Source organism: Paramisgurnus dabryanus, chromosome 18 (assembly GCF_030506205.2).
Source record: "Paramisgurnus dabryanus chromosome 18, PD_genome_1.1, whole genome shotgun sequence".
Taxonomy (NCBI): domain Eukaryota; kingdom Metazoa; phylum Chordata; class Actinopteri; order Cypriniformes; family Cobitidae; genus Paramisgurnus; species Paramisgurnus dabryanus.
In genome coordinates, this window is record NC_133354.1 from 9,671,257 (window position 1) to 9,696,678 (window position 25,422).

The 25,422-nt window shown below is 36.5% G+C and overlaps 1 protein-coding gene and 1 long non-coding RNA gene across 2 annotated transcripts in view; both read right to left on the reverse strand.

The window, feature by feature from the left end:
* npdc1a (neural proliferation, differentiation and control, 1a) overlaps nt 1–23,728 on the reverse strand; it is a 37,261-nt gene extending 13,533 nt beyond the window's left edge. The window contains exons 1-2 of the mRNA XM_065244107.2: nt 23,417–23,728; nt 4,605–4,760 (exon numbers count right to left, since the gene is read on the reverse strand). Of these exons, the coding sequence (XP_065100179.1) occupies nt 4,605–4,760; nt 23,417–23,513 (253 nt within the window). The 5' untranslated portion in view covers nt 23,514–23,728. The remainder of the gene's footprint in view (nt 1–4,604; nt 4,761–23,416) is intronic.
* A 714-nt stretch (nt 23,729–24,442) lies between these two features.
* Nucleotides 24,443–25,360, reverse strand: LOC135721835 (uncharacterized). The gene is made up of 3 exons (XR_010521602.1): nt 25,312–25,360; nt 24,914–24,990; nt 24,443–24,844 (listed from the first exon to the last, which is right to left on the reverse strand). It is a non-coding gene; the product is annotated as an uncharacterized lncRNA (long non-coding RNA).
* Nucleotides 25,361–25,422: the final 62 nt, after the last annotated feature.

The following is a 25,422-nucleotide window of genomic DNA, read 5'->3' on the forward strand; positions in this document are numbered from 1 at the left end:
CACAAAGACAGCTCATGGTTTAATGGTATGGTTGGCCAGACAGTACGCTGCATTCCAAGACTACGGTAGACCTTCACCCCGGTAACCAGCCTGACTGTGTGTATTTGTGTGTGTGTGTGGCCATTGGAGGTAATGATGAAGAGGGGGGCAAACTTTGCCTACATTCTTAAAAATAAAGGTTAAAATTGGTATGCATACAGTATTGTAATAGATAACAAAATTGTGAACATTTCGATGGCACATCTATGTTGAATCCGACACACAACTCATGCATGCAGTCCATTGCCCAATATGCCATAATTCAATATAATTCAATTTCTATATAATAAATTAAGACGAACTGAGCTACAGGCAAACAAAATACAGAAAATGTAAGGAATACAAAGAATCTTCAGATGAAAAAATCTGTATCTTGATTATGAAGGTTTATACAAAATAAACTATTTTATGTCTCGCTAGCCCTTTTAAAGTGATGCCAGATCTGGTATAAGGGAAAGTTTATTGTGTTTGTAGTTTACAGATGACTGGCCATCTGCCTACTGGGACAAGGTTAATGTGACATAACAGCACATATCAGTGTCTGCTTTGTTACTGTCTAAACACCCCCACAGCACGAGCTGTATAATGTCCACCACAGCAGGTGTCAAAAGAGGCGGGGCAAACCATCTGTACTTTGGGAGGGAGGGGGTGATGGAAATGACAAGTGGATCTGTGTGTGATACACCCATTAAGATCGTGTTCAGACAACAAAGTGCGCATGCTGACTAAACCCTGGCGTATTGAATATTCAAAGGATTATGAAATGAAATGATGAGTCAATTCTTACTGGGGCGTGCATTGTGAAATCGGTGGTAGATGCTTTTGTTAAATAATGACTTTGTATTACTTCTCTGAGCAATGCACACCCGACCCGTGCCATGTATATACTGTATGTGATGTAAACAATCAGACATACGATGTGCGATAATGCTTTTTTGTTTCTAAAATGTATTTAAATTATAATAAAAAATATACATAATATACTAATATACATTTTAAGTTTTTTCCTATGAAAAGAAAGCATCACTTTCCCTGTCTTTATCTAGGCAGTCTCTCTGCCATTTCATCTCATCAGAAACTTATTGCAATATTGTGGTAATTCCGATATATATTACACCCCTGTACTGTTAAGCCACACCCTAGCAACCATCAGCAACACTTCAGTATTTTACCAGTAAACCATTTCACCATTTCAACAAAAAAGGCAACTACTCTAATAACAGGGGAGAACCGGGGCGAAAGTAACGCGGGACGTAAGTACCAAGCATTTTTTTTTCCGAGCCCTGACTACATTTGCATTCCAATCTATGACAGCATTTTAAGCATGCAACCCTTGACAGAGCTGACAAATATCGCTTTATTTTGATATAAGGTGTCACTGGGGCAGTACCCTTTCAAAAAGTACAGATTTGCACCTAAAGAGTTAAAATTAGCACTGCAGAGGAATGTATTAGCAGGGTGCGATTTGCTGGGGGGATTGCCTCTGAAGAATTATAGAATAACCCTTCATGATTAATAGTCATCAAAAGGCTATAAAAACGACCTAAAATAAAAAGTATTTGGTATAATTAAAAACACGGCCACGTAATAATACAAACCATAGTAAAATCAGAAATGGAGTATTACTGTCAGCACTTACGCTTCTGTGACAATAGGTAACAGCGCGTCTAGGTTTTAAAATCCATGCCTGGATTTTCAAAATGTCACCAACAGTCTATTTCAGTGCGAAAACAGCCAAATAATAAACGAAAAGGATTTCAAGCAGCATATCGTCGTATTTTACAGAACTGTCACAAAACATGTCGGAGAAATACTACTATTGAGAATGAGATATAGCTCGAATCTCGCTCAAGGTGGGTGCGAGTAGGACTGGTTACATTACCACACATATTTTATTTAATCAGTTACAAGAAATAGCTTAATACCCCGAATAATCAATATAAGCCTGTGATTCATAACTTATTTTCATAAATAAAAATATTTGTATATTGGTTTTCTGTATATTGGTACCAAAGAGAGCTTATTGGTAACCCAAAGATACATATTGGTATCTTAAAGAGACACTCCACTTTTTTTGAGAATAGGCTAATTTTCCAGCTCCCCTAGAGTTAAATATTTGATTTTTACAGTTTTGGAATCCATTCAGCTGATCTCCGGGTCTGGTGCTAGCACTTTTAGCATAGCTTAGCATAATCCATTGAATCTGATTAGACCATTAGCATCGTGCTCAAAAATGACCAAAGAGTTTTGATATTTTTCCTATTTAAAACTTGACTCTTCTGTAGTTACATCGTGTACTTAGACAGACAGAAAATTAAAAGTTAAGATTTTCTAGGCAGATATGGTTAGGAACTATACTCTCATTCTAGCGTAATAATCAAGGTCTAATCAGGTTCAATGGATTATGCTAAGCTATGCTAAAAGTGGCACTGCCACAGAGATCGACTGAATGGATTCCAAAGCAGTAAAAATCAAATGTTTAACTCTAGGGAAGCTGAAAAATGAGCCTATTTTTTTAAGTGGAGTGTCCCTTTAAAGGTTCGTATTGGTACCAAATATTGCTGCCCCAGTGACAGCTGAGGTATGTATTTTGACAACATTTTTCTAATAGTGACCTTATACAATGTGCATAAGGCAAACAATTTAATATAAATGTGCATACTTATAATAAGTGTAATAGTGTATTATAATAAAACAAACTGCATACTTTAAAAAGCTTTTTCCCATCTGTTTTTTGAAATACAAGTTACAGCTAAAATTTGCTGATATTAGTATGATAATATGTGTTGGACTCAACTCTGAAAAATAAACAAACAGTTTTGCATGATTGGTGTTGCTCTTTCACACTAAAGAGGATTATTGAGGATTAGTGCCACTGGTTAAAATGGGTTTTGGACACAATTGTTCTGCCATCTAGTGGTGGTTTCAGGTAAGCACATCAGCAAAAATGTTTCATACCTTTTTATTGACAGACAATTAAGGGCTAATAACACTGATAGGGTAGATTTCAAAACAGGCTGGGCACATACGTGCACAGATTACGTGTGACATATCTTAGTGAATACTGAAATATATCGCCCAACAGATGTCCAGCACTTTGACTTGTTTCTTTCTCTCCTTCATTTCTCTGTATCTCTCTCTCTCTCTGTGTGTATCTCTCTCTCTCTCGCTGTTTTTTCTGTGACACAAACATGAATCTTCTGACCTACATAGACGGATGATTATCTGCCCCCCAAAATGGCCCAAATAAAAAGTTGGATAAACAATTAAGAATTTTAACACCCCGCCAGCCTTTTTTTAAAACTTGCCTGCCAGCATTTTTTGTAATTTTCACAAAAGTTTCACAAAATGCCTTCCAGGAAATGTTTTTCTAAAAATATATAAACATACAAATATATCAAATGAAGAAGAGACCCTCTGCTTTCAAACAAACAATAAACAAACAAACAAACATGGGAAAAAAAACGTTTCATCCTATCTATTTTTTTCTCTGCTTATAAACTATTAAATATAAGTATTTTTCTTTAAAAATATGTTTTTAAACAAAAAACTGAAATAATTGCATTTTTGTGAAGAAATTTTGTTAGAGATCAGATTCAGAATGACTATATCAAAACATACACAGAGTTTAAAATGAGTAAATTGGGTAAGTGGATAATTGCGGTATTACAGATTAACATAAAACCTCATCAGTAACACACTTTATGCAAATGTTTTTTCTTAATTGACAAGATAAATTTTTAAAAATCTACACAAAGAGTTCATATAAAATAATTTAAAATCTAATTTTACTAAACCAGCCCATATGGTTCTCTCATAGCATCAACACAGACTCAGGCACATAAGTATTTGCATTGTAAACTCTTGCACCACAAGTTACGCCTTAATCTAACAAACTACTGCGTAGATAGTGCTCTTTAAACTTCCTTCAAGGCTCCAGCCAGAGACTAGTCAACCACACCTACTGTACACGAAACTGGGTTATGTTGACAAAACCATGCTACTAGCATGCATTTTGTAATAGACAAGAAAATAAGGAACATTATGCTAAAGCAGACATCACATTGAATTACACTAAACCAGAGGATACACAGACAGATGCATGCTTACACTTCAACTGATTAAATTCGGTCATGTGTCTATGCAACGCGAGAAGAGAGATTAAACGTCGTGCTCGCCCCAAACCTGAATCAAAAGTGAGAGAGGATGAGAGGGCGACGAATGAGAGCAAAGCTGACAAGCAGGATCTGTGTCTGGGTCACCAACATCATTATATCGTATTTCATGATGGCATTAATCGTGGGCAGAGGGCTCTAAAATTGAATGCATAGCTTTTGGCTTCAAAATACAGCCTGACATGACTGTTGACCGATGAAGACAGCGTTAGATTAGACAATAGGTGCTAAATAAAACATGACACATTAGCTAAAGGGATCATTACTCATAAGTGATTAGGCATCGACACGACCGTGTGGGGGTAACTGTGACATTTTTGGAAGCATCTGTGTGTAGGTTTTAAAAAAATGCTGTATGTAAAACAGTGGGCGTGTGAAAAGCATTCATACCAAGGTGGTGCTGTTTGGGTCTCCTACGAGCAACACAGTGTCCCACTTCATCTTCCTCCAATGGGGAGAGGCAGGCGCCACAGTGGGAGGAGCCAGGCTTGCAGAAGTGACGCCCCATTCTGGCACAGTCTATGTGGTCAGGGCACTTCTTCCTAGCTAAAAAATAAAAAGACAAAACAGAGAATGATGTTAATTAGAGTATAAGATTTATATCTAAAATAAAGGCTTGCTATAGAAAAAACTGAGAAAAAATATATAGTTTTATAACATATTACAATATTTGTTATATATATGCGTGTGTCAGGGGCGGATCTAGAAATTTTTTTATGGGGTGGCAAGGGGGTGGCATGAGAACTACAAGGGGTGGCAATGAAGTAAGCGTCCTTGCATGGTTGTCGTGGATACAAGAAATTATTTACTGTATATACTATATTCGGTGTATACACTGGACCTCAAATTTTTATAACAAAAAACGCAACAACAAATGTTCCTATAAGTACCCAAGCGGCTACCTTTAGCATCTCTACTGTAGCACCCTTTGTCTTAATACTAAGTTAATACATACATCTTACCATTATCTAAAAACACTGACTGTAACCATGATGGGCAAAGTTGAACAAAATGGTATAAAGACTGTTATATAAATAAAATAGGTTTGCCTAGTTATTAATGTAAAACATATTTGAAAGGCACACATCTCTTTCTCTCATAACCCTCTTCTTTAATCCTTTCACTCACTTCATGATGGATTTCTGTCTTTTCACTTCTTTTTAGCTCTTTGCCATCCATATGTTTCTTTCTTTCATGACTTCATCTATTCCTTTCCCTTCCACAACATATTTTTCTGTTTTATTTGTCCCTTCCACTCCCATAGTATTTGATTTTTCTATTCTTTTAGGTAAGAAAAATGGATATCAGCCTTTCTTTTCATAGTATCCTGGAAAATGCAGCATTGAGTTTTGTCTTTCAAGCTTTCTAAACATACACAACACTGAATAGTTTTGTCTCCTTAATGAAGACAAACAAAAACATTAGGCAATATCATAACAAGCGATTTCATATGCACGTATGGAATATTTTGATGGCTGCAGTAGCTAATAAGACATGACGGGCTAGAAAGAACTGCTTAAAAGATATTTACTGCTTACACAAACCTGCAGTTCAGTTGTTTTAACTACCAAGCAACTACCTCAGGCAATCAACAGTTTAATTTTGTATTTTTATCCTGATGCAACATTTATCTGTAAAATATGACCGTATTCAGTAGCCTACTCTGATTTGCTGATGTGATGCTCAACTTAATCACTTTAAGACACTAAAGAGAAACCACTAATGTTTTGACAGCATGTGATGATGTGAGGTGCTTTATTAGATCAGAAATACTTTCTAAAGACGTCACGTGAAGAGACTCTTTCTTCATATGCATAAGTTGCACGTCCATAATCGTTCTTGCCTTTCACCTCAACGATGGAAAAGTAACGTTTGTGCTTTTTATACTTTGTGTTTGCGTCCGCTACCTTTGTTTTGAGATCGTTGTACTTCCCATCGCTCTGTTGTTGCGGGTTTGTGCGACTCGGAAGGGATGGACTGCAGCGCGAGAACCGGGCTGCGTGTGAGTGCCTTGGATGGGGCGATGCATCCTTTCACGGCAGTTTCCAAAAGTCTCCAACAACGCCAGAAAAGATCGCTAGATTTGTCCTAGTCGCTTTTTTAATAAAGTCGCTAAAGGGGTCTAAAAAGTTTGGCAAGTTGGCAAGACTGCGCGGACTTTTTTTACACAGAAGCCGTTTCTCAATGTCAAGGATACTTCCTTGGCAGGACTAGTCCTTAAAAGTCACTTCCTTCAGAGGCTTGACGAGGCTCCTTTTAAGCATTCGGAGAACACGTTAAATGGAACAGGCTAGCAAGTGCACGTCATTACGTCATTGCGTGATTGAAAGGTGTGCTTTCTAGTGATGGGTCGTTCGCGAACGAGCCGGCTCTAAGAGCCGATTCTTTGTAGTGAACGAGAAGAGCCGACTACAGTCAACGAGAGCCGAATCTTCAGCCGCAGGCAGAGGCGGGACCTATTTGTATGTGGCACAAAATGCATCCAATCAAATGGGAAGACAGACTAGGATTATACTGTTATGTGAAAGAATAATGGGGGATATATGCTGCAAAAAGCCAGTGAAGTGGTACAGTAACAGGCAGTATAATGTAAGCGCGTTGGGACTTGGGAGGAAGTTAAGGCATTTACCAAAAAGAAGAAGAAAGTTGAGGCAAGCTGAGGCATTTAATATTTATAAATGCTAACCTGCACTAAAGACTAATTTTGACTATTTATTTGGTTTGCTGTGGTTCTGTGTTCATTATTCAATTGTTTAATTAAAGTTTTATTATAATGTTAATTATAACTATGTATTTTTTGACGAAAAAAATCATAAAAATACAGCTTTTATAAAAACAATTGATACAAAAATTGCATACCAATACACAAACCATTCACAATTGCTACATTTGGCTTTAAAAAGAAGTCTCCCAGACAGGGCCGGCCCTGGCCAATTTGCTGCCCTAGGCAAGATTTCACCTGGTGCCCTTTAGAATCACAGAATCACAATTGTGTTCCAATCATTTTGCTCATAAACTTATACAGAAACAAACTGCACAGCTTTGTCTTTTTTCTTTATTTTGAAAATATTTTGGAAACACACACAAACAAACACGCACGCACGCATACTGTGGCTATACTGCACTGAAGCGGCAGTTTAAAATACAAACCCAGAATTTAGCGAACGTCAAGAACAACAAAGCGGAAACAACAATCAGACCGAGACGCGGGATTTACATAAAGTTACACGGACCATGTTTAAATTTCAATGTTTCTGGACAGAAATACCAACTTGTTCACTTTGTTTGGTATTAATAAGCTGCGCATTGGAGTGCTGGCTGCTCCCCGCGGTGCTGAAGACCAAGACCCGCTCTGACGGAGTACTGGTGGCACTTATGCACAGATATTGCATAATCTATTGGAAAGCGGACGAGTCATTAGTTGGGTTAGTAAAATAACGAAACTATAGATTTTAAATAGAAGAAAAAAATGTTTTTGTTAAAGAGATATATTTTTTAAAAGTTTAAAAATGCACAACTCTTCTCAAGTGGAAGAAAGCTATACTTTTCCCATTACGTGCAACCTATCGGAAAGCGCAGATGAGTTCGTTGGGTTAGTAACGAAATTATAGATTTAAGTACAAAATAGAATTTATATAAAGAGAAATGTTGAAATAAAAAGTGCAGAACTCTTCTTAAGTGAAAGTAACGAATAATAATTATATAATAACGAATAATAGTTTCCAATGGCTTGCACGTAAATATCTGTGCATGTGCCACCAGTACTCCGTCCGAGCGCCTCTTCAGCACCGCGGCCAGCACTTATTAATACCAAACAAAGTGAACAAGTTGGTATTTCTGTCCAGAAACATTGAAATTTAAACATGATTTGTGTAACATTATGTAAATTCTGCATCTCGGTCTGATTGTTGTTTCCGTTTTCTTTGTCTTGACGTTCGCTGAATTCTGGGTTTATATTTTAAACTGCTGCTTCAGTGCAGTATAGAGCTATTTAACAAGCACGCGATCTTCCGAAATTATGCTACTAATAATTCATTAATAACTCCTGTTTTCTTGTGCAGAATTAAATATTTATAGTAAAATGTTTATATACATATATTAAAAAAAATAATAATTTGGGCGCACGGACGCCCCAAGGGGTCAGCGGCGCCCTTAGCATTTGCCTATTCCGCCTATGCCCAGGGCCGGCCCTGCTCCCAGATACTAAAAATTAATAAAGAGCTGGAGCCGTAAGAGCCGGCTCTTCTAAGGGAGCCGAGCCAGAAGAGCCGAATCTATGAAAAGAGCCGGATTGCCCATCACTAGTGCTTTCGGTGCTGCGCGCATAGGATTGTGGGTGATTTCAGCGCGTGAAGAGCGCGAAGGATACAAATTTGCATCCTTTCCTGTATATGGGATATTTCTCAAACGAAGGACTCAGTCCTTGGCTGAAATTTCGAGGATCCTCGACATTGGAACAGTCCTTCGACGGACGTCGATGACGTAGCATCCTCGAAATTCTAGCTTCCGAGGATCCTTCCTTGACATTGAGAAACGGCTTGTAAAAGACTTTCTGCTCGGACTGACTGTTCGTGTTGCTTGTGTATGAACTCTGCTGCCTCTGGTTGGCTAACGATTGAAATTAAGCCAATCATCATCATTGTCCCACCCCCTCTAAGACACACACACCAATCATCGTCAGATATGTGTCTCCCACCCCTAAACACACGCAAAGAAAAACTACATTGCCTTTCTGGTTAAAAGAGCCTTCTCGGGTATATATTATATATATTAGGATACAAGCGCTGGGGTGGCATATGGGGTGGCAATGCTTTTATTTAGGGTGGCAACTGCCACCCCGTGCCACCCCAGTAGATCCGCCCCTGGCGTGTGTGTGTGTGTTTTTTTATATTTTGGCTATCATTTTTTATTAATTAATTAATGACAAATAATGCCTGTTCAATAGTACATAAAATGTTTCAATTTTCTTTCTTACTATTTAAAAAAAGGAAAATTGTGTACAATTATGGGAGATTTTATTAAATATATTATAACAATACATTTTACATATATATGTGTGTGTGTGTGTTTATATATGTAACATAATATGTTATTATATTTTGGTTATTAATTTTTTTATAATTACTTAAATAAATAAATAAAATAATGACTGTTCAAAATTATAACTGTTAATATATTATAACTATATTTATTACACGGCTCTCTGGAATGCTTGATTCTGATTGGTCAGTTGAGACATTTGCAGGTTCGTTCTTTTCAAATAATAACCGCTCCAAAATAATAACGCATAGCCGGACTACTTGCACGAGTAAAATCGCTCCGCGCCAATAAAGATCAATAAAGATTACTGTCTGTTTGGCGCCATCTTGTGACAAACACTCGACAACCACGACAAGACACAGAGAGCTTACTGAGACTGAACTTGACAAAATAGAGCATGACAGCTACGAAGCCAACACACAAAAAATACAGAATGGGCATTAAAACTTCTCAAAGACTGGCTAAAAGAGAAAAAATGGAGACAAGTATGAAGCAGAGGATCTTAATAAGGTATTACGATCATTTTATGCATCTGTGCAAAGTTTCGCGGAAGGATAAAAATGTTAATTTAAAACAAATATGCCAATAAAATGTTTCAAATTCATATTCATGTCCAGTTTTTTTTTCTTATGTGGCAAGTAGCCGTGTAATAAGCGGGATAATGTAGAGGCAGCCGGTAGTTATTGGGAAATAAGCCCCTTCAGTGTGATACAACCTGATCACACTGTCGGGGCTTATTTCCCAATAACTACCGGCTGCCTCTACATTATCCCTTATATATATATATATATATATATATATATATATATATATATATATATATATATATATATATATATATATATATATATATATATATATATATATATATATATATATATATATATATATATATATATATATATATATATAATTATAATATTTACACTGCAATAAATAAATACAAATAATGACTATTCAATAGTACATAAAATGTTTCAATCTTCTTTCGCAAAATAAAAAAGTACAATTTGTAAAAATTGTGGGAGATTTCATTTAAAAAATAATTAACAGTTTATGAATATGAGACTATCAGCACACTGCTAATTGCCTATGAATCAATATGCATTTGTCCACCAGGTTTTTATATGTCATTCCCAAAATTGGCATTAAAAACATCAAATCCTCTTAAGCCCCACCTGTATTCATCCACATGCTATGGTTCTTGGTATTGTTATTTCGTTGGGTAAAGAACATTATTATGTCTTTAAGGAAAAAGCTATGACGCAAGTCCTTTCAATATTATAGTTTCAATATTTTAACCTACCATTGCCGCGTAAAGCCAGCAAAGCAACAACTCATGCACAAGGACACCAGAAAGTTATGTGACATGTTTTTATAATACAGTTGTTGTCAATGAAGATTCAACTTGCATTGAACCAGAACACTCCTTGAAGGGCTAAAGCCAGCCTATAATTCAACATATAATAGAAGGACTCTGTGACATCATCACTATTGAAAAATTCAATACGCCTGATGTCCTTGACTGAAAACGATTCACTTGAGTGACTCTATCATCAATAAAAGACATAAACACACATGAATGCCTCAAATCACGGCTCATTCATAAATTCTTGGGTTCAGCATCTATAATAATATATAACTCTACATTATTCATTCATCTCTCCTTATGTTTTCTAACTCTCTTAATTTTCCCTCTAATTTTAATTTAGTCTTTGTTGGGATGCTCGGCTTTCTATAGAGGGTAAAAAAGAAAACTGGGTCAATAGCAGGTGCGTGACTGTGTTGCGACGGCGCTTGCAAACCGTACAAAGTATTTTATTGCGGATTATGGCAGCTTAGCACATCCGATGCTGAAAAAATAGACTAACCTGGATAAACAAACTATAACCATTGTTTCTATAATGCTGGGTTCATTGGAAAGCTAAAAAAACTCAAATTTCCCTCACAAACAACAACACACTTCTTTGGTGACTCTGATTTCATGTCAGGTCTTGACTGGTGTGTGTGTGTGTGTGCGCGCGCACTATTCCGGTTAAAGTGCCCATATAAGGACTTCAACTGTACTTACTGCACTGAAACTGCCCATAAAAGAAATAGGTAAAGATTTTTGAATCTTTTTATGTTCGAAAAAAACTTTCAGAAATTGTACGAATATTCATGTACTCTGTCATATGTCCAACTGCTTTTTGACACTTTGCCAATGTTTAAGCATGAGAAATCCAACAACTTAAAGTGACACTTTGTAGTTTTTCAACCTTCATAATATAATTTTAAGACACTTGTGATGGTACATCGACTTAAAATAGGTTGAATGACATATCTACAATAGCCTGAGGGGGTCTGTATCGCTTTTACTCGTAATTTTAAACTTGGGGTTTCAGGTAGTAAATTCGATTTCCTCAAATTCGGAGAGTGCAACTATTTATTTTCCTGATGTTTTTGTCATGGTCGAAGCAGCAACTAAGAAAAAGAAACCCAAGGTTTTGTCGGAGGAGACCAGAAAGAGATAACGGGAGAGTGACATAATAGAAGAAGGACGAGAGTTGTCTTCTTTTCTTTTGCGACAGTGCTGCGGCGCTTGTGGCCTCTAGGGGCGCTAGACGTGAAAAATAAATTTCTAGCAACCCCTCGTGGCCAAAAAGTTCCGCAGGGTGCCTTTAAACAGTGTAAATAAGTCAGAATGCATGAAATAGCCTTAACCCATCAGCAAAAAAAAGAATGGGTGTTCAATGAAGAGGTCTGTCTGTTGCCATGGTTAAAGTGACTTCAGCACCATTGTTAACATAGTACTTCTATAATTTTACATTATCTTTCGACTGGCTTTTCTCACTGACATCATCTGGTTGACGTCAGTAGGAGCCCACCGCTGTGTATCATCCTAATGACGCATAATGATCCATCCTGAACCTTTTAAACAATTTAAAAGAGTATGAAGTTAAAAACAGCTAGTTCTTAATGGAAACTGAGGCTAATATAACAACAAGACTGTAAATATTAAAGCTTAAGGGACACATAATGTGTAATTTAGTCCATTAACACACACACACAGTCTGACCTGTTGCGTAATAGGACAACATTTTTAAATAAAAGGTAAGGTTTATGATTTTTTTACAGTGACTTTATTCACAACTTCTCACTGAGGGTGCATGTAGGCAACAATAATCTTTTTGCAGCGGCAACATACAGTGTTTTAACATATATTTAAGGAAACAACAATAATTCAACAATAACATTTTTTGTAAAGAACTGAACCAAGTACAGCATCGACTTGCATCCCAGTCTGCATTGGCTCAAGTACATCCAAAGTTCATTTAACAATCACTTTTCACTGCTTTATTAAATGATCCTGCAACCCATGTTTGGGCTATGATCTTGTTTGCCATACCTCTGACAAGAAAATCAGTTTTTTGGATCATAAATTGGCCAAGTACTGACCACTTCAACAGAAAGTGTTATCTGTCTGACATGTCAAAGACTTCATCATCCCTTAATAAAACCATTCAGAATGATAAAATAACAATACAGAGACTGTACATCTCATGTGAATATTACTGTAAGTAAATGTGATGCTGCACGCTCTTCTGAACACCCAACTGGGCCGCCCACCTCCAGACGGGCAGAAGACTGACAGGGTGATAGACATGAGCAAACGCAAATATGACTGCAAAACTGCTGCAAAAGATCTACCAAAGACTTTTCATTGAACTATGTGACTTTCTATAATACTCAAAAATCTGTTTGTAAAACAATAGGTACTGCCTGTTTCATATATATAATTGAGAAAAATATGCAGTTCTACTCATGGGGCCCTATTTTAACGATCTAAGCGCATTGTCTAAAGCGCACAGCTCAATGTCTAAATGGGCGTGTCCGAATCCACTTTTGCTTATTTAACGACGGGAAAATTGGTTTGTGCGCCGAGCGAATAATTGAAAGGTTGGTCCTTTTTTTAAATGAGTAATGGGAGTATTTTGGGCGTAACATGCAATAAACCAATGAGAGTCTCAGCTCTCATTCCCTTTAAAAGCCAGTTGAACTGCCGCTATGTCTAATCCCTATTTAGATGATGGACTTTGTAAACTGAAAAACTAAGCGGAGGAAGAAGATCCCCAGTACAAGATTTCTGTTAAATAATTGTGTTGTTTTTCACTTGTATTGAAATTGTTTTTTTTTATTAAATCCTTTAAAACCCGTTTTCTTTTAGTCATGGATATAAAAAAACAAGCTTTTAATTGCTTTAAATGTATTGCTATCCAATAATATCAAAAAATTATTTACAAGTATGTAAGAAAAGGTTTGTACTCTAAAAATACTTTATTTGTAACAAACAGGAGATAAAGAATTTACAAACGTGCGGAGAGCCGTTTCAGCACCCGGACAGCGCCATGAGTTTTTTTAAACATAAGGCTACTTAAAAATGTTTCTCGTCTCACCATTTTCACAGGTACAAAGTCATCATATACAATAAATCTGTGAGGTAGCATTTAAAAAAAAAACATTTAAAAACAGATGCATTTGTTTAAAGAAAAGCATTTATTTACTTACCAGGCTACAGGTGAAGGAGCTCTTTGTGCCTTCTAACGTCTCATAATTAGTCCTCATTTATGTCCAAGAGATTCAATAATAATCTTTTACATTCAATCCTTTAATCTTTCATATTTAAAAGCATTTTTGTGCTGCTGCGCATTCATGTACCTTGTGATAAGCAAACCCGCGTTGTCCTCCCGTGTATATTCGCATATTACTAATGCGCTCTTTAAATAACAAAAAAACATATTGCGCCATTGACTTTAGACTTTAGACCAGGTTTTTGTTGGTAAATGGCGTAGTCTATTTTAGTTGCCTCAAAATAGCAACGCGCCAACAATGCGCCTGAACACACCTCGTTTTCAGACCAGAATGCCCATGGGCGCAAATGCATTTGCTATTTAAACAATGTGCTAAACGTGAAAATGATCATTGCGCAGGGTGGAAACTAGCAAAAGACACTTGCGTCGTGCATTGCGCCATGTGTAAGATAGAGCCCATGATGTGCTTCAAATAAAACTTATCCTGCAACAACTGAAAACCATTCATCTGAATAAACAAATCAATTTGTCTATCTAAAGCTCTCCTTAACGCTTTTCTAGCAGATTGTTAAAGAAAATCTGACGTGCCCTTATTTCTTATTTCTAGCAGTTGTGTGTAAAGCCATCCAATCAGATTAGAGATCAGATCCTTCTTTCAGTCGACTATTTATCTGTACAGTAGTGTATCTGCTTGGAGGAAATGCTTTGATCACTGGATCAGTCAGTCCATCTTTACTCAACACAACATCAGTGATGAGAAACTGTTCAAAGTCAAATCTGACAGATCACTTATAATCATATTCCAGCTCTTTGAAATCATGACAAAGGACCAAGCATGAGTGTACATATGGCAGCTATGCCAAACCTTGAAGAACAGTCTTTTGGGTTGCGTCCATTGTTTTTTTTAGGCGCAATGCTAATGGTCTAATTAGATTCAATGGATTGAGCTAAGCTATGCTAAAAGTGGTACCACCAGACCCGGAGATCAGCTGAATGGAATCCAAAACTGTAAAAATGAAATGTTTAACTACAGGGGAGCTGGAAAAAGAGCATATTTTCAAAAAAAGCGGAGTGTCCCTTTAAAGCAACACTAAAGACTTATTGCTCTTTGCTCCCCCTACAGGTTAGAAGCGTAATTGTTCATTACCACTGTCGTAAATACTGCAGCAGCTGGCTCTGATTGGATTGTAGTTCTGCCGTAAAGCAAGTTTTTGTAGTTTTCACTCGAACTACAGGACCACTACCCGACGGTTGGAAACTTCTTTTGTGCGGTTTTGGCCGATAGAGGGCTGCAAAGCGAATGTGAAAGTGCCATTCACCCTGTTTTGAGTGGATGAACCACTGAAACTTTTTTGGAAACGTTATTTTAAGGTAAAAAAACTCTTTGGTGTTGCTTTAAAAATCAAGCCGAAAAGACTCCTGTTTGGCCATAATACATTTGCATTACTCATACAATGAGACAACACAACAACACATAAGAAGTTTTATGTATTAAGAAGTTTTTGGCTTTTTAATTCATGATGGGCATTTCACACGGTATGCGCCAAGCAGTGGAAAGCTTTTCTTGTGTAGGATTTAGTGCAAATATTTATATCTTCAGCAGTACCCGAGAAAAGGGGCAGGATTTTGGGTGCACAAGCACTGCATGCTTACCGCCTCCGCTCCAGGATGTCTTTTAATGAAACTTAACTTGGCATTCGCGACTGCCATGTACCGTTTAGAATGCCCATAACACCTCAGACTTTACAAGACTGCCAACGAGCTCTGATGGGTCAGATCCGCTCAAAAAGCTTGTGGGGATTTGCTAAAACATGACTTGCCATTTGCCGTACCAAGGAAAATGGCACACGATTACATAACAAAGATCATAATATTATAATCAGGATAAAAAATAAATATTCTACCCATCTGCTCCAGGATGAAAGCCAACACCAGCAGACCATTACAGCACAGGAACAGGTACACACTTACGTGGCAGTGTTTGCAGTGTCCGATTACTTCGCAAGGGTAGGATATGAATCATTATTGGGAACAAATGTTAAAAGTCTGTTAAGGAACTGTTACAGCCTAACAGGACAATCACTGGCCATTTTGCTTTAGTGCCCAGTGATGAACAGGAAATTGGGGAAGGATAAGGGGAAACTCCCATTGTGTGGACTTCCTGTTGCTCTGAGTTGGCTTAAACTCCAAGGATAAGCAAAGTGTACCAGCTTTTTTGCCAACTGCTTTAATCTTTCTCTTGCAAATACAAACATTTTAAGCATCCTAAAATATTTCAGTATTGTTAAACAAAAGCAAGTACTATTCTTTAAACGGAAATGTATGCACATAATAAATATAGACTAATCAGTCTGATGAAAGCTCTGTATATTAGCTGGTTCATCTCATCTTGCCAGACAAATTTATTAGGGAACATTTACAAAAGACACATTTTTGTTTCCAAATCATGGCAACGGAAGAGGACAGAATGCAGCGGTTTCATTAAAAACTGTATGAACGTGTGCCAAATGCACTTCAAGTGCCATTGATTTAAAAAGCAAATTTTCTAGGAGGGGTTTGTGTGAAAACTGTCTGACAGCTGAAGCATTTCACACTATCAGCACTTGAAGTACTGCTACAGCTAAAAATAAAACAAATATTAAAAATAAACTTAAGCTAAACTACCCAACCTCACAAAGCTATTTCATTTAAGTATTCAACCATCATGATATATCTTTAATGTGTGACAGAGGTAATGTATACAGTGTAAAATAACCATATCTTCTGAAGTTGAAGCTTGTCATATGTGACCCTGTTGCACAAAACCATAAAAAAATCATAAAAAGGGTCATTTTTAGAAATTAAGATTAAGATAAATAAAATTCAATTTATGTATGGTTTGTTATATTTGGTTGAGATACAACTATTTGAAAATCTGGAATCTGAGCGTGCCAAAAAAAAATAAGATTATTGTCAAAATAAAAAAGTCTTTAGCAACACATATTACTAATGATAAATACATTTTAATACATTTACGGTAGAGAATTTACAAAAACTTTACTTAATATCCTAATGATATTTGGAACAAAATTTGTTTTTGTATTTGTATTGTTGGCTATTGCTACAAATATACCCGTGCAACTTATGACTGGTTTTGTAGTCCAGGATCACATATTCAAAGTAAAAAAATATTTAGTGTAGATAACAACATCTAGCTATATGGTCTGTTAAACTATTAAATCTGGGTCCAGTTTCTGTTCATTTCACTTTCTCACACTCATTACTTATTAACTTCATGGGAATAATGGGCTGGAACACCTGCTGTGATGGAAACCCCACTTTCCAGCTAACACCCACAAGTTTGTTGAAGGCTAATGCAATTATAACTACTGTTAGTTAGTACTGAACAACAATCATGCCTAACAATTGGCATTTTCTTGAAACACACAAGAGTATGGCAATGATTTAGGTGGCTCGGTTAAGGGTGGGGTATCGTTATGGTTTTCTTTCTAATAACCATATATTTCTGTATGATTCACTTACAAATTTATACAAATTAGCCAACTCGTAAAAAATTACGAATTCCTGGGAGATCAGATTAAACTATCCTAGGATGCATAAATTAATTGCAATAAATCTAAAGCAGAATAAAAGTTTTTGTTTATATCATATATGTGTCTGAACGATGTAATAATTATGTATATATAAATATGCACACATGCATGTATAATTTATTTTAAGAAAAAGTATATATTTATATATAACATAAATTATACATAAATATACAAATGTATATATACGTGTAAACATTTCTTAAATATATACATGCATGTGTGTGCATTTATCTATACAAAGTTATTATACACAGTTCACACAAATGCAAACAAAACTTTTATTCTGCTATAGATTAATCGCGATTAATCGTTATGCATCCATAAATCCTTACTATACTCAAACTGATCAGTCTTTAAAATGGTTCATATTATGCTTGGTTAAGCTTTGTTTAATGGTCTCTACTAGTATGTCTGGCTGAGCTACTAATTATCATTAACAACGAAAACCCAATAATCACACACATCCTCTAAAATGACATCACAGATCAACACCCACATCTTTCAAAAGCCCATCAAGACGACTCAATCAGAGGGGTGTGTGATGAAAACTGCCTTTCTGTGATAATGTGTTTCTTTAATATGCTTTTAATAAGAACCAAAACCTTATCATATCTGAATGACCTATATGTACCTTCCACAACCCAGTTGGTAAACAATGTGTGTATTTAGTGTGTTTGCTGTGTGTGTTACTGAACACCCAAGGGTGTGCTTGGATTAGAGAGGTAATATTTAAACATGTATGTTTGGTTTTGTCTTAACCTTCTAAGTCCTGGATGTCCACATATGTGGCCATCACATTTTTATTTGTTGTTTGCACCATAATACTTAATTCTGTGTAACTGGAACCACAAACATGGACAATTACACTGCTTCATGTTCAAAAAACAAATAAATATTTGGTTATTATATTAATTGGTTCTTCCTACCACCAAATAGCTGGAAGAAATCTAAAAAAAGACAAACCAAAGCTCGGGTCTTAGGAGGATATATGTCTTAGGAGGACACGCTTTAAGCAAGCAGTAAGAGCAAATAAGGTGACAGTTGGGTTCTAAATTTGTCTTGTAAATAAACATTATAAACACAACATTTTAGTCAAATCAACATATAGATGGATTTCAGTCATGTGACCTTTTACGTCATGCCGCCATCTTGAGGACCTACCAAGTACCAGTGGGCTATTGACAAGCATTGGCTACCTTGCTACGATTTACGGATTTCTTATCTTTTACTGTCTATGATTCTTACGGATACAGTAAAGGGCTACGAAAGACAACATGTCGCATCTCGACTGTCATGAAAATAAACGCTACTTTAAAACTTTAAAAATATATCTTGGTTAGGGTGTGATGCCTACTCGATCCCTGATGCGTTCTTCCAGCCGCTGTCCGCTGCTACCGAACTACCACTTTTTTACAACATAAGAAGGCGCGACACAACATGAAACTTTGCTCGAAGTATCACTTGGATCTCTACACATGAACGCAAGCATTGAGAACATTGTTTGTGTACACGGAGTTTACTAAAAATAAAGGTTTTGTACAACTGACTTTGGCTGTTATGATGTCCGCTCGTCATCACTGCCAGACGTAAATAATCGATTTCCGAATGTGAATGAATGAATCTCATATGAGGCTCCTTTTTCAACTAGAAGGTCAATATTGTTTTTCACTTGCGACAAAACAACGAATTATCCGTGCATTTTTATGACACTAAACTTTAGGAGCTATCAATCTTTACTCTCCTCCCTCCTTACGTCGCAATTGGAGATCGATACATCTTGACTGGGAAGAAGGCGGCGAGTGGACGCCAAATCATCCCAAGTCAGTTGTTCAAAACCTTCTTTTTAGTTAACTCTGTGTTCACAAACAATGTTCTCAATGCTCGAGTTCACGTGTAGAGACACAGGCGATACTTCGAGCAAAATATTTTTAATATTTAATATTTTGATGCTCACAGCATATTGAAGGCATAGCTTCTAGTTCTTTTGCGACCACTTCAGGTCCTCAAAATGGTGGAAGACAAGTGAGTGACGTCAGCTGATATTCATGTATATGTTTATGTTACTTTAAGTTAAACAATTTCAACTTGTTTTTATAAGTTATGTCACCTTATCACAAAACTTTTAAAAGTAGGTTGAATTGACTTGCAAAACTAAGTTGTTTTAACTTCATGCTGCATTTTTTACAGCGTATAATCCTAAAAGGGAGATAACCAATCAGTGACCACCAATACCATAAAGCACTGCGAATTAAGTTTCCTTACATGTGTTGGTGTAGCTCACTTGGTAAAGCTACAAGAAGAGTTAGTAGCTCAACGGTTGTAGGTTTAATTCCCAAGAAATACATATATTGATAAAAAGTACAAATTTACTCATTTGGCAGATGCTTTTATCCAAAGCAACTTATAATGCATTCAGTTTTTTTATCAGTATGTGTGATCGAATCCATGACCTTTGCTTTGCTAACATGCTTTATTCATCAGGTACCATGCTTAAAGGAAAACACCACAGTTTTTCAATATTTTAAAATGTTTTTACCTCAACTTAGATGAATTAATACATACCTATCTTTTTCAATGCGTGCACTTTAATCTTTGTACAGTGCCTCGCGAATGTGAAGCATTTAGCCTAGCCCCATTCATTCCTATGGCTCCAAACAGGGATGAATTTAGAAGCCACCAAACACTTCCATTTTTTCCCTTTTTAAAGACTGTTACATGAGTAGATACATGAGTAAGTAGGGTGGCAAAAATATAACTTTTGTTTGGAGCCATAGCAATGAATGGGGCTAGGCTAAATGCCAAACATTTAAGAAGCGCTGTAAATTAAAAGTGCATGTAATTGAAAAAAGATGCATGTATTAATTCATCTAAGTTGAGGTAAGAACATAGTAAAATATTGAAAAACTGTGGTGTTTTCCTATAAATGTTATGTAAATCACTTTGGATACATTTTGTACACAGTTTAATATTAAGTTCATATACCTATAAATGAATGACTCTATAAATACTTTTAATTGTATCACTTTTTTAGATTCCATTACATAACAAAGTTGCCCCCCCCAAAAAATCTCACTGCTATCTGTTTGTCAGATTCTCAATACTTTTCGCCTTAAATCAAATGTTGGAAATGAATGGGAAAATAACATATTAAACCAAGGCCACGAAACAGTGGGCAGTTACCCATACGTTTGGTTTTGCCGCAGCTGTTTAGTTCTCACACAGACAGCAGTACGAATTATTCGGTACTCTCTAAATAAGCCACCGCTATCAATGTTTCCAATCATGATTGTGTCACAACAAGCTGCTTCCAGATCTCTGTAGAGCACTAGATCCTCACGCTCCCCTGAGAGGACAAGTGCAGGGTCCAATTCCACACAGTTGCCACAGCAACGCCGCTAACCTTTTCTCAATTCACTCCATCACATCCGAGGAGAGGAAGACTACAACTCACACTATCCACATACACATCTTATGTAAGTGAATTACGAAGCAAGAATTGCCTCGTAATGAAAGGATCCTTCCTTCCATCTGAAACGGCAGGGTTCATTTTCTCATTCATTCTACACCCAGCGAATTAAGGTTGAGGTGCCATTCAAGTTGTCAGAAAAGCTTTAAACACCTAGTAAAGTTAAAATTTGCTATTGTGTGTGAGCTTACACCTATTACTACCCAATGAAAATACCAACGCTGCTTTGAAATGCAGGTGAAAACTGAGACCTCAGTCTGTTGATGGACTCTATAAGAAACTACTGGGATTAAAAATGTTTGCACTACAAAACAAAAGAGGGCAGAGAACATAGCATTTCCCGTAGAGACTCTTAAAACATAAAACATTTCCGTTCTCTTAACTGCATGACTGTAGGCCAGCTTTGAAAAAAATAAAAACACTGTTCAAAAAAATCAACAGGGTGTCTTATTTTAAGCTTCAAAGGCTTCTCAAAATATTAAATGATGTTAAATAAGTTAAATATATGGATGCAATACTGTGTAAACTGTTTCTAAGGCCCATGAATCAATTTCAAATTTTTTATACTCTCCAGGTGGCTTTGTTCACCTGTGCAAAACAGACTTGATTATCCTGGTCACCATCTGTGAAATGACTGGATAGCCAGCGGCTCTAAACACGGGCCTTTCTTTTTGAGCTGAAAATAAAGTCTACGACCATGATGAGATAAACAACAGCCTCAGGGAGGTTCACACCGAAGGCGGAAACTCTTTACAGGAGTTACACAACAGGGAACAGCAAACAATCTACTTTACAATGGAAAACATGCATGAACACACATAAAACAGCACTGGGAGATGAGATAAGAGAAAGAAAGACAATCTCTCCACAGCTCAGCCTATGGACTATGGTTATGCTACACTGAAATTCTTAAAATAAAATAAAAACACCTGTTGATCTATAAGTCCATAAAGCCAGAGTCTAAAAACAAACAGTGCTAAATAGCACCAAAAGTGATTCTTGGCTCTATCATAGAGAACCCATTTTTTAGTGCTATATAGCACCTATGAAGAACCATACGGGGGTCATATAGCACCACATATGGTTCTACACACAGGTACTTCATCGGTGCTATATGGGCACTTAAAATGGTTCCTCTATGATTGCGAGCCAAGAACCGCTGTTGGCAGTCAAGTGATGTGGGTTTTTCTCCAATGACTGAAATAGATATCAAGAAATTAAGGTGGCCAATAGCTGTTATACACATAATACAATTCGACGGTATCATAAAAAAACAGAACTACACAAATTGGTCTACAATGTAATTTGATGTGATACATGTTTTAAATGTAAGAGTAATTTCTGCTGTTCAGATGTTTAGGCTAAAAAAACGCAGGTATAAAGTTACAGAGAAGCTTGCTGATGGAGACGTAATAAATTTAGTGACAACAAGTGAGATGCACAAAAATGGAAAGGAGAGAAAGTGATTTCTAAGTGAAAGTAGAAAAAGTAAGCGTGCCAATCTCCAGCTGTCTTATTTCTCACAAACATCTATAAAAGAAGTCAGAACACCATTACTGCACTCACATCCCACAATTCTTAGCTCACAAAGCACACAGTGTACCTCCAAGTCTATGTAAGTCATCGATCAGATTATTTCCAGCAATTGAGATCAATAAAGCACCATGAGCCAAGAAACTGTACAGGATTAAATAAGATGACTGTTATTTTTAACTTAGTATAATTTAAAAACAAAAATGATAAGATACATGAGTTCACTGTAATGTCTCAGTTGTTCCTCCTGGACAAAAATTAGATAAAGACTTTTGCTTAAGATGCTTCTCAGATGTTTATTCCCTGGAAAAATAATCCATGCATCTTCTCTCCAGTTTTAAAGAGATCTCAACAATGTCTCACTATACTCAGATTTGTCAAAACACCAAAAGGCACAAAAAAGTCAGATATATTAATATGAATTTAAATATTTCTCATTCAATTCCCGACTAGAGTTCTCAGCTCAAATAAAACACAGCCTCACAACCTATTAACAACATCTGACTCAAAGTCTTCATTTGCTTCTTTGATAAAAGCATCAGCTAAATAAATTATAAAATCAAAACAATTAAATATTAAGGGAATTAAATATTAAAGAATAAAAGCAACATGGACCAGGAACATTTGAAAAGCAAAGAACAGTACAATAAGGAAACACTTTCAATATTCCTCCTTGTGTGTTTTACCTCCAACCGGATTGAAGTTTACACATTGACAGATCCTGCTGCTTTTAATTAGTTAAACTTGGCATACCCACAACTAATCAAAAATACATGTCCAACCTACCTGAATTTATAACTAGAACGGTTTAAAATCACTTTCAGCTTTTGACGTGTGACACAACAAAAGTTGTGCATTACAAAACATCAACCACTTACAGAAAGTGTTTTATACGATTGCTTATAGTATGATATGGGAATATATTAAATAAGATTCAATTTACTAGAAAAAAAATCTCACACAAGTGTTACCGTATGTAAGAGAGATAAAAACTCGCACCTGGCACACTCGCACCGACGCCCGCGAGGATTGCGCAGACGTAGAGCAGGACCCCGGGCAGCCAGAGAGATGCCCGGGCTTTCAGGAAAAACAACATCCTTCACTGTTTCTCAGGTCCAGGACAGCATATAAAAGCTCCTGGCTGTCATTTCTTCTGCGTTGGTTGGGTCGAGTAAGTTAGATTAAAAGATGGAGAGGAGCGAACCGGCCCGAATTAAGATTGGAGCGACTCAAATAGCGCGTATGGCAGAGCCTGGGGCAATCGATGATAAGCCGCTGACTGTTCCTGTGGTACAGAGCTAAAGATAGAGGAGAGAGAGATTTGCTGCAGGGAGGAGGTGGGAGAGGAGGAGGAAGAGGAGGATCCCCGCTGGTAGATTAGACGTGTGTTTGACTACGTTCGTCACTGTACACACAGATTCAGGTATGATATCATCGTACCGCGACTGGACCATTCGATAGCTCTGCTTTCCACTCGCTCTCGCGATACTTTAATGTCATAGGACGGTTAGTGTGCGCAGCGCCGGATACAGTTTTCTGCAGACTAGGGGACAGATTACAACGCGTGTTTAAATTAGTTCGTGATGGAGTGACGCAATTGACCTGTGTTTCAGGTGAGGGTTTAGTCTGTCACTAAACCCATTCTATCACAAAACCGGCAACTCATAACATTTGCTTTTATAATGCCACCTTTTACGTAGCCTACTTTTTTAAGTAAGTCACATTATAATTAATAATCAAGACAATAATCATAAATGCAACAGTTGGTTAAAAAATTGGCCTATAATAAGCGGGGGAAAAAGAGACAAGACTGTACCATCCATCACATGTCACTAAGCTTCATATATTATTATTATTATTATTTTTTTTTTTTTGCTAATCCACATTAATGCCCTACTAGCTAATAAAGTACTGCCTTTGATCTACTATAAATGTTTAAAGAAATATGCTGGGAGTCAACTGATTCAAATGTCTTTAATGAGAATTACATTAAATACACAACAAAAATAAAGTGGTTTAGTTATTTCTTTAAAACAGCTAAATTAAATTTAAAAATTTAAAACGCATACAGTATATAAACATTTTAGAACAATGACATAAAAGTCTTTTTTAAAGTGTATATAAGCAACTGCCACCTGGCCACCGATCTTTCCCCTTTGACAATTCTTCCAGCATCCCTCCTTCACCCATAATCAGTTAACTTTATCAAATTCCATTGTCCAGGTAAGCTTGGAGCTCAAGCCCAGGATTCTCAGGAGTCAGGACTAAGGTTCTACTTCAAAGTCAATCCAAATTAATTTGCTATTATTTTATTGACACAACAGGCTTGTGACCTGATGAAATAACTGATGAACTAATTTCACGATCGTTTCTCAAGCGCATGGTAAAGTTGTTAGGGAGTCCTCGTCTGATCAGCTCCTGTTTTAACTGAAAAGAAATGTTGTGGTCATTTCACATGCCAATCTATTTAGAAATGTCTGACACATATTTACTTACTTTATCTATCACCAACTCTGTAATCTGAGACTCAGACAAATTTTCTTTGCTCGTAAACCTCAATCTTAATCCAGCCACTGGAGAAATAGAAAATAATGGGTTATCTCCAACTCCAGAACATGTTTTTTTGTACATTTACATTACAAAATATAAAATACTTAAAAATAACAGAATGTGTGTTAAACCCATTTTAGGGGACAAAAAATCTCTAAATGCTGTTTTTTTTAAACTGTTAAACTGTCAAAAAGGGACAAACCCAATCTGTTGGGTTTGTAGGGTCAAATGTAAACACTCTCTTGGTTAATTTAATCCAATGGCTGGGCTCGTATCTTTTTGACCCAACACATGTTAAAAAAATAGCCCAACAGTTTATAGGGTGTAACCTAAACAAAACATACCATAGTTATCTGAAGTCCATGCCATGGCCATCATCATAACCAGAAAGAAAAACAGAATAGAGCTTTAGCAAAAATTACTACATTATAAATACTTATTTAATTATCTATACA